Here is a 12,032-nt window from a genome sequence, read left to right as displayed (position 1 = left end):
GAGGCGCCGCTCCCGTGACCGCGCTACGGCGGCCGGGCGGGACATGGCGGCGGCGCCGGGCGGGTGGCGGGCCGCGGGCGGGCGGCGGCGCCGGGCGGGCGGGGAGGCGGCGGGGGCCGGCGCGGTGCTACGGAGGCTGCGGGAGGCGCGGTGAGTGCCCGGCCCCGGCCCCTGTGCCCCCAGCCGCAGGCGCCGGGCCCCGCTGACGCTGCGCTCTCCCCGCAGGGACGATCTGCTGAGCTCCGGGTTCTGGGAAGCGAGCGCCGGTGAGTGCGGAGGGCCGGGAGGGAGGGGGAGGGGGAGGGGGCCGGAGGAGGGGGCCGGGGCGGGGGTGGGGGCTGGAGGAGGGGGCCGCCGCCCCGCCGACGCTAGTCTCCGTGCCCGCAGGAGCCGTGCGGGCCCCGTTGGGCAGCAGCGCGGAGCCGCCCGCCCACTGCGTCTGCTACGGCCTGGGCCGCTTCAGCGTCTGCCCCGCCGCCCGGCACCAGCTGGCCTTCCTGCTGCTGCTGCTGGAGGAGCTGGGGGTGAGCTCCGGGGGGTGAGCTCCGGGGGCGGGGGGCGCGGGTCGGGGTCCGCCGGGCCCATCCCCGCCGCTCCCCCGCAGGTGCCGCCCGGCCGGTGCGCGCTGTTCGATCCCGCCTTCTCCGCCCAGGAGGCGGACGCGCTGCGGGAGCTGGGGCTGCGGCTCCTCCCGGAGAACGAGGTGAGGGGGGCGCCGGGGATGGACCCCCATCCCCACGGGGGGCTCCCGGGGCTGGACCCCCATCCCGACCTGAGCCACCCCCACCAGGGCTGGATCCCCCATCCCCCCCGACCCACTCACCGGGGTTCTGGAGCTGGACCCCCCCCACCCCCAGGGTCTCCCAGGGCCAGACCCAAATCCCCACCCAAGCCACCTGTTGGGGTTCTGGGGCTGGACCCCCCATCCCCACTGGGGCTTCTGGGGCTGGACCCTCATCCTGCCTGAGCCACCCCCCCCCCAGACCTGGACCCTGATCCCAGCCACCCCAAGGCCTGGACCGCCGTCCCCACTGGGGCTCCTGGGGCTGGACCCCCATCCCTGCCTTGAGCTACCCTGCAGGGCTCTCAGGACTGGGATGAACCGTCCGGCCTTTGCTGCCTGCCTGCCGGGGCCCAGCTGTAACAGGAAGAGTTGGTTTACACGCAGGAGGGGAAACACGACGTTGAGGGATCGGCCACGCTGTTTTACATGGTGCACTGCGGGAAAGCCTTGTACAACAACCTCCTGTGGAGGAACTGGTCTGCAGGGGCACTGGCCAAAATGGTCATCATCGGGAACAGCTTCAAAGGGATTGAGGAACGGTGCGTGCAGCCTCCCCAGGGAAAGGTTCTGGTGCCTCCAGCAGTGTTTTCCTCTCCTCCCTTCTTTCACTCCTGCTTCTTTATTGCTTCTGACAATAATACCCATGTTTCGCTCATTTTCAACTTGCTATCCCGTTTGCAGTCATCAACCATCTCCTACCTTTTCTGTCCCACACACTTGTGCAGAAAAGTTGTCTGAAGTCACAGGAACATTGTGTCTAATGCTGATTACCTTATGTTATTCTAGATTGTTGTCAAGAATATTGGAGAGAGATTATTCTTACATAGCAAAGGTATGAGTAGTTTTTTTTAACATTAGCTTTCTGTTGACAAAGCACCTTTTAATGAGAAAGGAAATTAATAGCAATTGCAAAGAGGGTGGTTGTTTTTAAAACCTTTTTTCCTGGTTGCTGCAGTATAAAAATGGAATTGCTTTAGGATCTTTCTACATTATCTGCAGAACACACTGCATGCAGGTGTTGAGGTTAAAATACCATCCTCATTCTTCACAGACTCTAACTGAAATTTGCAGAGTGGTTCCACATCGTCATGTAACTTTTCCTGCAAATGCTTTTCAGGTCTTGAAAGGGACAGAGGAAGTGGCACTCCCCACTCACCCTCGGTACCTGGACACCTTTAATGACACCTCCATCCACTGGTTTCCCTTGCAAAAACTGAAGGAACTCTCCCCTGAGGTCTGGGAGTTCATGGAGGAGCCAATGTACCAAGACTGTGATGACTTGGAGATCATCAGAAAGGAGGACAGAACTGACCGGCACAGTCCCGCTGCCACAGAGTCCTGACAGTGCTCTGCAGTGCCGGGGGGGAACCTTGTGGCTGCACCTTTTCCTGTGGCAGCTTCTGCACAGCCATGACGAAGCTCAATCACTGACAGTGTCACCATGCTCTGCCAAAAGTGGCAGCACTCCAACACTGAGTGTGATGGGACATTTTTGTACCTGAATTATTTAATAAAAGGTAAAGTTGTGCTTTGACTTATGACTCACTAAACCCTGCCTTTTACACCATGCATACTGTGTAACAATTGCTCTTTCGATCCCCTCCCTTTTACGAACAATTCAAGGCCTTTGCATATACTACACACGTTCTGAAGCATCAGGAAGGAGAACTTATTGGAGAGGGGGTTGTAGTATTAGCGTCTAGTTGCAAATGCAGACTTATAAAAGCTTTCTCATAGGCAAGGGCCTCCAGCTGCTCAGTGCTACTGAAATCAGCACTTTTTTCTGTAAGGAATAAGGTCATCTCTAGGGGGAAAAAAAATAATCCTGTTTCCCTTCCTTACCTCTGTACCCCGAAGTGCTGTGGTCTTGCCAGCACTCATTCTGTGTATTTGCTGGAAAAAATTACCTCCCTTCCAGCTCTGTGTTGACAGGGCAGAGGGGCACCTGGAGCAGCTGATGGCCTGCAGGCAAGCACCAGGCTGAAGGAGCCACCAACACACCTGCAGAGAGGCAGGATAGGTCCTGGCTGCAGGCCACAGAGATGAGCCCACTGTAAGAGAGAAGTTGTCGGGACAGTAACTTGCTGCCAGAGCAGTGCAGCAGAAAAGGAGCTGTGACATCTCTGTCACTGGAGCCCTTCAGGACTCAGCTACACCAGCCCTCATTCATCTCCCGTTGGCACAGAGATTCTCCTCTCATGGTCCCTTCTAACCTGCTGATAAACCTCTCTCACAGGTGGCAATTACACAAGTGTCAGAACTTCTTGTTTCTCCCTTAGCACTGACTTCCATGTGTCATTTCATCTCTTGACAGTGCCTGAACTAAGAAAAAAAAATAATCCTGGCATATAGCTACGGTTTTACTATATTTAAAAATTCGTAACTTCTTTATTCTAAGAGTTACACTGAACATGTTACTAAGATGGTCTTCACAGTTCAAAGCAGGGGCCTCACTTTGCCATGTCAATAAGACTCTGAAGAGATGTTGGCACCCAAGTCTTTTCTCCTTGTACAAACACCACACCTCTGTCAATATAAATGACAATTCGTCCAAATGTATACAGCTGTTTCCCTTCGTGCCGCTTTCCGATCACAGGCATGAAAACAATGTTGTGCTCCTCTGCTTTTGTCTGAATTAGGTCCTTAAAATTCATGGGCACGGAGCTGGCAGCCATGCCAATGCCGCGCTGGGCCATGTTCTCAGCCTCCCGACGCTCCTGCATGGCTTCATACTGAAAGTCTTTCCTCCGCTCTGTGTGGGTAAGGTAGGCAATGTTCTCTCGAGCACCTGGCTGCATGTACCCACCTGTTTGGAGAGACAAAACACGTGAAAACATGGTCCCAGTCCGTTCCTAGTGCAAGATCTATGAGTAAACTCCAGTCCGGGACACAAAGTAAATCAATAATGCTCTGCATCCTCCTATACACATTCAAATTCACTAAATTTTGTATTGTTACTGCTAATACAGCACAGACTAATTAGGCGAATTTGAGAACTGCAGCAGAAGCAAGAGAGTTTGATACAGTCCCAAATTCTATCTGAGCATGCACAGCACAGGAGGATGCTGCACTGCTACTGGCAAAGGGAAAACGTGAATGACAAAAAGAACAGCAACAACAAACCACAAAACACTCCTCAAAGTCAAAACCTTGCCTGTGGCCTGCATGTGGCACTGCTGGGTTACAGAGAGTGACTGTTGCAAAATCAGGCTCGGGATGGAGCAGTACCATACTGCAGGAAGCAGAATTGCATCAGGAGCACTTTCACTACCAGCCCCCAGTTCACTTTCTGGCTGCGTGACTATCATGCCAGGAATTTCTCAACAGGTGAATTCCTCTTTGTGCAATGCTTGCCTATAGTTGTATCATTTTACCACAGAAATAAACTTAACACTTGAAACGGGCCTCAAGGAATCCTCCATGCTTCTGATGCAGATTCTCCATCACACTATACAGCAAACAGGCAAGAGGAATGCAGGAGAGGAGCTCTCAGTCCTGGAGGGCAGGGCAAATTCTGGGTGCTGCTCCCCCAGGCATGGCCTTCTCTTTTTATACAGTTTAACTCCCAGCAAATTACTAACAATCTGTTCTAGGCCATGGGGAAAGCCACGTGGAAGGAAACTTCACTGCTCTAAAGCCAAAGAGAAGAACCAGTATCTCACCATAAAGGGGAAAAAACTAACAAATTATAGCTTTGGAAGTCAACATCCTTAAATGATGGTCTCTCACTGACTGACATAAAATGCACTGTAATCAGGCAAGGCTGACAGAGAATCAGTTGCTTAACAGCACAGACAGCCACTCACCAAAAATCTGCTTCTGCTTCAGTGAAGCACAATTATTAAGTAGCACCTTACAGGTGTTACTGAAGGACAGAGCAAGAATTTCACTGCTCAGGGGAGCTTTACAATGCTGATCAGCAGGGCGATGCCTAAACAGTCTCACAAGAACAAACATTGGCTGTGCTTACTGTGGTGGCATACAGCATCGCCATAAGTCACCTACCAACACTGGAAGAGACAGCCCGGTTCATGATATCGAGAGCTTCATTAAATTTGTCTTTGATCGATGGATGTGCTAACACTTGGTCTGAGAACATGGACTTCCAACCCAAGTACCATTTTGTAATCTCTTCGTAATTGGGGCTGTTACTAAGCCAAGAGCACAGCACCTGCAAAACAACATGACAGATCAAATGCAGAATAGGTACATTTATGGAGGAGAGTCCTGATTACCATTTAAGATTATTATTACTGAGCTTCCAGTAAAAGAAAGGACTGTGACAGTCTTAGAAAATTGTTGAGGTATATGGAGCTATGAGTGGAAATCACCCCATTTGGCAGCTGAAGAATTTCAGTGCTGGGGCAGCTACTTCTAGACAGGAGTGACTAAAACACTTCACAGTGTTCACAAGCCTGTTTACTCAGCCTTCATGCTTTCTCACCTGCAGCCACTTTGGAAAGAAGTGTTTCTCCAGCAGCCCAACAAGGCTGGAGACAGAAATCATCCCCTCCCAGTCAATCACCCAGTAGAAGGCATCCATGTGCTGCTGGTGAGGGTTTATGATGAGTTCGTTCAAACACATCCCTGGGAAAAGGGGGAAAAGAGTTAGAAAAAACAACTCACAGTTTTATCAGTGCCATGACCTATTTCACTAGGAACACACATGATTTGAGGAGCGCCTGTATCACGTCATTACCCTAAGGGACATTTAGGATCTTTAAACTGTTTGGTTGATACCTGCCACCAAAACAGCACACTTCCATTTCCAGTGATTACAATTTGCCACCAGAACTGAGAAACTTAAACATTCAACTGATTTTTAGACTACAGAGCTTTTTAGCCAGTTTGCATGGCTGAATGGTGAATTACAAAATCTCACTGTGAAAGCGTTAGCATAGACCAAATAAAACGGGGAGTAAGACAGAGATATTTTGTAACCTGGTACTACCTGACAGCTATCAGATATTCCTGTCAGCTGAACAACAGAGGAATCTGATGATTTAGAGAAATGAGAGAAAACACTGAGAATAATCAGAGCACTTCCCCATATTTTCTAAAATGCCTGCCACAGAAAAAAAATGCACAGTACTAGCAGCAGAAAAGAAGATGCAAGCTTGCTCTGAACTTACTAGTAATGTTCTTTCAAGTAACACTGGCAACCATACTAACATGTATCTTTTCCAGGTTTAAGGGGGAAGGTGGCAACCAGCAGATTTCAGAAATTTAGCGCCGTCTGGCTCATCTCACCTAGTTTAGGCACAATGTTTTTGACCATAAAAGCCTCCCATGACCCAGGTGTGAACACATCTTTCCAGGGCTGAAGGATCAGTTTGGCAGAGGAATCACTGGGATGCCACTTCTGCAGAGCATTCGCCAGCTTGTTTCGGATGGGAGAATACAGCGGCTCTAACCGTGCCTGCATCAGGGGAAGCCAGGGATGGATCCACGAATGGATTGGGACTGTGTCTGTCAAAGGATTCCAGTTTTCGACCTTGAGGTAAAACAGAAAAGATTAAGCTAAGTCCATCCATTAAAGTCTTGCCAGATGCAAAAAGAGGCATAACGCAACCCCCCAGACTCCTATACACATCAGCAGAGGCAGCAAACTGGTATTTCAGAAGTTCTAGTTGACTGAAATTCAAATACTGATGCAGAGCACAGCTTCATTCTAATGCAGCCCTCTCGTCTTACCTCCTTCTGTAGCTTGGGGAAGATGAGCTGATCCAGAATGTTATCCAGTATCCAGACAGGAACAACATTTACCCAGCTATCCAAGAAATCCACCATGGATCCACAGTTCCTCGGTTGCCACCGTGCTACTATATTTCTGACATATGGCATCCAAATTTCCCACATCAGTCTGTAAAAAACCAAACAAAAAAAGAATAAATCAAAGTTAAGCTTAAAGCTATAGCCCCAGGCCTAAATAAACTAAACGGCAACTCTTACTTAAAAGCTGCTTCTTTTTATATAGCTGACAGCTGGATTTTAACAGACACATCGGGAGAATCATCTGGAAAGCATGCTTGTACCTGTTCTTTTCCATCCCTGAGGAAGCAGCACTTGAAGATGCTGCATGAAGTACAACTCATTTGTTCTTTACCTGTGAAAAGCATCCGTTGACAGGTCCTGCCCACTGTGTGATAACAGCTGATCATTTTCCAAGAGGTTCTTCCACTTGGCTATGATTTCTGTGCCATATGTACAATCCTGGAAACGATAAGGCATGAACAGCCTTTATCCTTTTTCATTAATTTCAGCTGGTATCTACAGAGAGCAGGCTGATGGCACTCTGCTACAGCCAGCCTTCTCACCCATTCAAAAGGCAAGCCAGGAGCTTGCAGCCATGATTAGTGAAGTCCCACAAAAGGAAAATCCCACTTTATGGACTTAACATACCTCCAGGGGGAGAAGAAGATAGCCTGAGTTTTTTCAGGTGTACAGAGAGAATTCAGATTCTACCTATCACAGCCTACAAAGCATTAAGAATGGCAGCACATATCTGACTACCTGACAGTCTCCTGCTTTTGCTAAAAACCAAGAACTAGAGACTTTGCTTTCATCTACTTCTTCTTCCCAACACCCACAAGAGGGGTTGATTTTAACCTTACAAGCAGCTAAATTGTTAGCTGCTTTGCAGAACAGTAGCCTTCAGGCACAGAAAAGTCTGAGACTGGGTCCAGAGTGGGGTTTGGGTTTGTGTTTGTGGTTTTTTTTCTTCTCTCCATACTGTTCAGAAATCTGGGACAGGGAGTAGGGGGAGGAGTCAAAATAATAAAGACTACTCAAGCCATCAAGTAAGAACTGCAGATAAATCAAATACACACCTTGAGGGGATCCCAGTTCTTGAAGTAATCTTTCATCAGAGGATAGACTATTGCTACTGCCAGGTCTACCCTATCAGACATTCTGTACTCTTCATAGTATTTATCTTGAAGTGTCTCGAAAATCTTCGCACACTCATCCAAGGTCAAGGGATTTTCACAGCTGGGCTGCATCCGTCTCTCACACTCTTCCACCATCTCCAGCACCTTGCTGAGATTGCCAATTGCAGTCTCCTCGTGTGAGAGAACTTCAGACATCTTCTGTATCTCATGGGTCAGGTTGACAACCATGTCTCTCTCATACTGCAGCTGCCGGTCGTTTTGGATGATCTCCTGCTCTGTGATGTCAATGAGAAGCTGCAAGTTGTGCTCCAGCTCTGGCAAGGCAAAACCCTGGGGCTTGGAGTCTTTGCCCAGTGGCTGCTGTGGGCTGTCATCTGGGATGTTGTGCTTGTGGCTAATTTGACTGTAGCTGTAATAAACCTTTTGTTCCCGACCCGTCATGTCTATAACCTTCCAAGAAACAAGAACAAACATGTCTCAAGAAACCCCAAAACATCTGCATCTAGTATTTGGAAAAGGAGGAAATAAAATCCCTGACTCCAAACTGAAAACTGGAGATTTCTAAGTATCTTAATTACTCCAGGAGGCTACTAATACACACTGGTATTCTGCATGAGGCAGCTGGGGATTGCCTCTAAAAAGAGGTCTACTCCAGACATGAAGAGTTAGAATGAAGAGGAAACAATTTGGAGTTAGAACAGGAAGAGTCTCCTCTTCTGATCTCAGTTTTACTATTTTGCTGAGTAATTCTACAAGCAGTGAAGATGCAAGTAGTATACTATTCATTACTGCATGGAACTCTTAGGTACTTTGATACTGTTTTAAACCACACAATAAAATTATTCCTCTGAAATTAACAGCTGCCTACAAGACAAATCCTTTACTGTCCCTTTTAGGTAGAAGATGGTTCAAATTATCTGTTTAGTTGTACAATCCCAACAAAGACAGCTGTGCTTTCAGAAGTGGATGAGCATTTTATCTATAACAGATGTGAAACAATTAAACTTATCTTCAATTAAAAAAACACCAAAACAACATGTGTTTTAGCTAATTTGCATTTTCTGAGGCTAAAGAACTTGCTTCAAAACAGATCAAATGTCCTAGGTGACACAGTGGTCTATTACACGATTCAGTGATGAGTCTGAGGCCTTGATTTTTATGAGGTTACTGACAGCTACAAAGCACTCGGAATAAGCCAAGTGGACAAACTTTTCCCAGAGATGCCATCTCTTGGGTTATCAACCTTACCTTGACTTGAGACAGCTCCTTCTGAGGGGCAGAAAGCTGCTTGCTGATCCTACCCTTGGCTTTCAGTTCTTCTACTGTCTTATAGCTGTATTTGGGCTTTTTCTTGCCTCCATTAGGATCCTTCCGCCACTGACTGAGCTCTTTTTGAAATTCCTAAATAATAATAATAAGAAAAAAAAAAAGTTGTGCTTGCTGCTCTTTGTCATGCCCCAAATTTCACTCTTATTTCCCACAGGAAAATAACCATCGGATCAATGAGGAATGCTGTACAGCAAAATAGATGGGAAAGTGGTAAAGTACTATGACAAACCAGCTCAGATGCCATGATCCAGTCAATCACCCTATTCACAATACTAGCATATGTTTCTGGTATTGTTATATATTTTTTAATTTTAACAGAATACAAAGACTACTGGAGGGACTCTTTGAAGATTGAGTTCTAGTAAGACTACTGGTATAAAGTTAGCCAGAAACAACAAAGAACACTATGATGACAAGAAGAGTATGTCTAAATGACATTAATGTACTATGTCTTTAGCTTCTTATCTAAAATAAGGCCAAACAGTTTCCTCTGACACACAAGCTAATACTAGAACTGAATTTTGTATGCACAACACAACAGGGAAATGGATATACCAAGAATCATACAAATACCTCCTCAGCTTCTTCTTCCGAGTCCACAACAGGAAAATCCTGCAAAGACTGGCTGGTTCTTTCAGAGCCATATGCCCCCACAGCTCCTTTGCCTTTTCTTTGTTTGGCCTCAATTGGGTTGATAATACCTAAGAGGATGGTAGTTACATCAGGAGCAGGTTTTTTTACCAAGAGAGAGCAGCAAATGCTTTTTCTACAGTACTCTAAGTTAACAAATCAGCACAAACATCCAGCCCAGTATTTTGCCTCTATCCCTAGAGTATCTTCTACCACTTCAGTAATTCCTTAGTGGCCATAAAATTACTTAATTCCAACACACCAAAGAGAAAAAACGCAGAGCATTACTCACAACTGCATTTCCCTGCTTTTTTTTTTTCATTCCATCACATAAAATAGTATCTCTTTTTCTGTAAGCTAACTACCTTTGGAATTTTTCTCCCTTACTTCTGTTTTATTCTTGCAAAATAACAATAGCCAATAAAAAGACCAATAAAACTGGCCTATGGTAATTAAAACACAACTGAATCTTAAGAACAAAGTTATAAGCCACCTGGAGACGGCAGTTCTTTGAAGAACCCAATCTCTTCTCCAAATTACTAGTTAACAATAAAAACCAAACACACACTCAGTACCTTGAGCATTCTTCCCAAGACCTCTTCCAGGAACGTAACCCATCTTCTGGAGAAGCTTCTGTCCAATTCCCTTCGTGTGTCTCTCCCAGCTGCCAAAATCCATAAAAGATTTTGTCCCCCCTACAAAGCCTTTCTGACTAGGCTTGAAATTACCACCCTGTTAAAACAAACAAAAAAAAAGAAACCCACAACCTTAAGGCATCATAATAACCAAGCTCTGTGTAATTTCACTCAAAAGGAAAGTTCTTCCCAGAAGCAATTCAGTTGTCACCACACTACACAGCTCACTGCACCACGACTTGTCCATCCATGTCAGATGCCTGACACCTAAGGAGTTTCCTGGAATTCCTTAGATGGAAAAGCAAAGTCCTGACAAGCTCAAACTGACAACCTGACAGTTATTAGGCTCTACCACCAACTTCAGTTGAAGCTGATTCCTAATTCTTTCTGTCTTTGGTAACCAAAAATAAGGCTTTGATTTTTAATCTATAGCACTCCTAGATTTGTCACACTGTGCTGTGAGATTTTAAAAAAAAAAAAGTAATTGAAAGGCAGTAAATCACTCCCATTCTTTTATTTCAACCTCAGTTGACCAAAGGGAACATTAAGGAAGATAAAAGGGCCTAAAACGATAGATGTTTCCCGAGGACACCCTGTGATACAACACAAAGCTACAGAAGACCGAGAAAATATCTCCTTTTAACAGCATGCTGTCACATCTTGTTCTCTGGTTTTAACGATATCTCCTTTTCTTTAGTGCTCCTTTGACTACCGCCTAAGTTTCATAAATACCTCACGCAGAATTCAAAACTTCCTGGATAACTCACAGTTTTTAACTTCTTCGGCACAAACTCTTTAGGGATTTCTTCCTGCTTAACGGGCTTTTCATCTTCATCAGAGTCTTCCTCTGACAAATCCTCAGCAGCTGACTTTTTCAGCCCGGCGCGGATGAAGTTCACTGGTGCCGAGTAATCCCTGGAGCTACGCCAAAACAAGACCTGTGAGTGAATTCTGTTCCAGTGGACCGGTACACGTCTCTACACAAGCCTGGGGACTACTGTGCCTTAGACCCCTCCCTTAAAATGAAATATTAAAAACTGACGAGCAGTTTTTGCGAGGAAACAAATCACTCCTTCCCCCGGGTAGCAGCGACACGCTCGCACATGCAAAGTCCCCCCAGCCGGGCCGTTCTGATGGGTGTTTAGAGCCTGAAGCGCCCCCCGAAACGGGGCAGCCACCCGAGCCTTGGAGCCCCTCCGAGTGGGGCACAGCCGGGGGCCGCCAGACGGGCGGGAGGAGACGGCTCAGCTCGGCTCGGGGGCCCCTTTCCCCCCGTCCCCGGCCCGTACCGCTTGCCGCCGAAGCTGGGCCGCTCCTCGTCCGAGTCGCGCTCGGCCCACACGCCGTAGGTGGCCTCCTCCTTGCTCTGCCGGTGGCGCTGCCGGTGCGGGTTGAACTCGTTCTGCAAGTCCCAGTCCGACACCTCGAAGTTCTCCATCTCCACGCCATCCTCCCCGTCCGTGCCGTACAGGTGCGACATCGACATGGCGCCTGCGGGCCCACCCGCTCCGGCGCCGCTCCGCTCCTCCCCTCCAACCGGCTCCAACTGCACCGCTACCGCCCGGAACGCAACAATCTCCTTCCGGTGACGCACCGCCCCAGCCACGCCCACAACCATAGAGCTGGGCAGAGCGGCCACGCCGGGGCCTCCCGCCCAGCGGCTCCTCTGTGGTCTGGCGGCGGGCGGCCTGCACCGGCGCAGGCAGCAGGGAGGCAGGGCAGAGCAGAGCCCGAGCTATTAAAACAACACTTTAATGGTGTGCA

At 47.9% G+C, this 12,032-nt stretch overlaps 2 protein-coding genes across 4 annotated transcripts; one reads left to right on the top strand and one right to left on the bottom strand.

Moving 5' to 3' along the window:
* The first annotated feature begins 25 nt into the window (after nt 1-25).
* SRRD (SRR1 domain containing) lies at nt 26-2,353 on the top strand. Of its 3 annotated transcripts, XM_055711982.1 has the most exons (7): nt 26-150; nt 226-266; nt 388-524; nt 605-703; nt 1,169-1,323; nt 1,571-1,616; nt 1,902-2,353. In XM_055711982.1, the coding sequence occupies exons 1-7, from the start codon at nt 44-46 to the stop codon at nt 2,124-2,126; spliced, it is 810 nt and encodes a 269-aa protein (XP_055567957.1). In that variant the 5' UTR covers nt 26-43; the 3' UTR covers nt 2,127-2,353. The 3 variants fall into 3 exon arrangements, with proteins under 3 accessions (XP_055567957.1, XP_055567945.1, XP_055567951.1); XM_055711970.1 differs by lacking the exon at nt 605-703; XM_055711976.1 differs by lacking the exon at nt 1,571-1,616 and having other exon boundaries at nt 1,902-2,043.
* Nucleotides 2,354-3,142: 789 nt separating this feature from the next.
* TFIP11 (tuftelin interacting protein 11) lies at nt 3,143-12,026 on the bottom strand. The gene is made up of 12 exons (XM_005439557.4): nt 11,558-12,026; nt 11,036-11,189; nt 10,209-10,365; nt 9,577-9,704; nt 8,923-9,075; nt 7,615-8,124; nt 6,891-6,997; nt 6,479-6,647; nt 6,035-6,278; nt 5,229-5,371; nt 4,790-4,955; nt 3,143-3,590 (listed from the first exon to the last, which is right to left on the bottom strand). Exons 1-12 carry the CDS (start codon nt 11,884-11,886, stop codon nt 3,235-3,237), a joined length of 2,616 nt encoding a protein of 871 aa, XP_005439614.2. The 5' UTR covers nt 11,887-12,026; the 3' UTR covers nt 3,143-3,234.
* Nucleotides 12,027-12,032: the final 6 nt, after the last annotated feature.

This window comes from Falco cherrug, chromosome 1 (genome assembly GCF_023634085.1).
Source record: "Falco cherrug isolate bFalChe1 chromosome 1, bFalChe1.pri, whole genome shotgun sequence".
Lineage (NCBI taxonomy): Eukaryota > Metazoa > Chordata > Aves > Falconiformes > Falconidae > Falco > Falco cherrug.
This window is presented reverse-complemented; position numbering and strand designations above follow the sequence as displayed.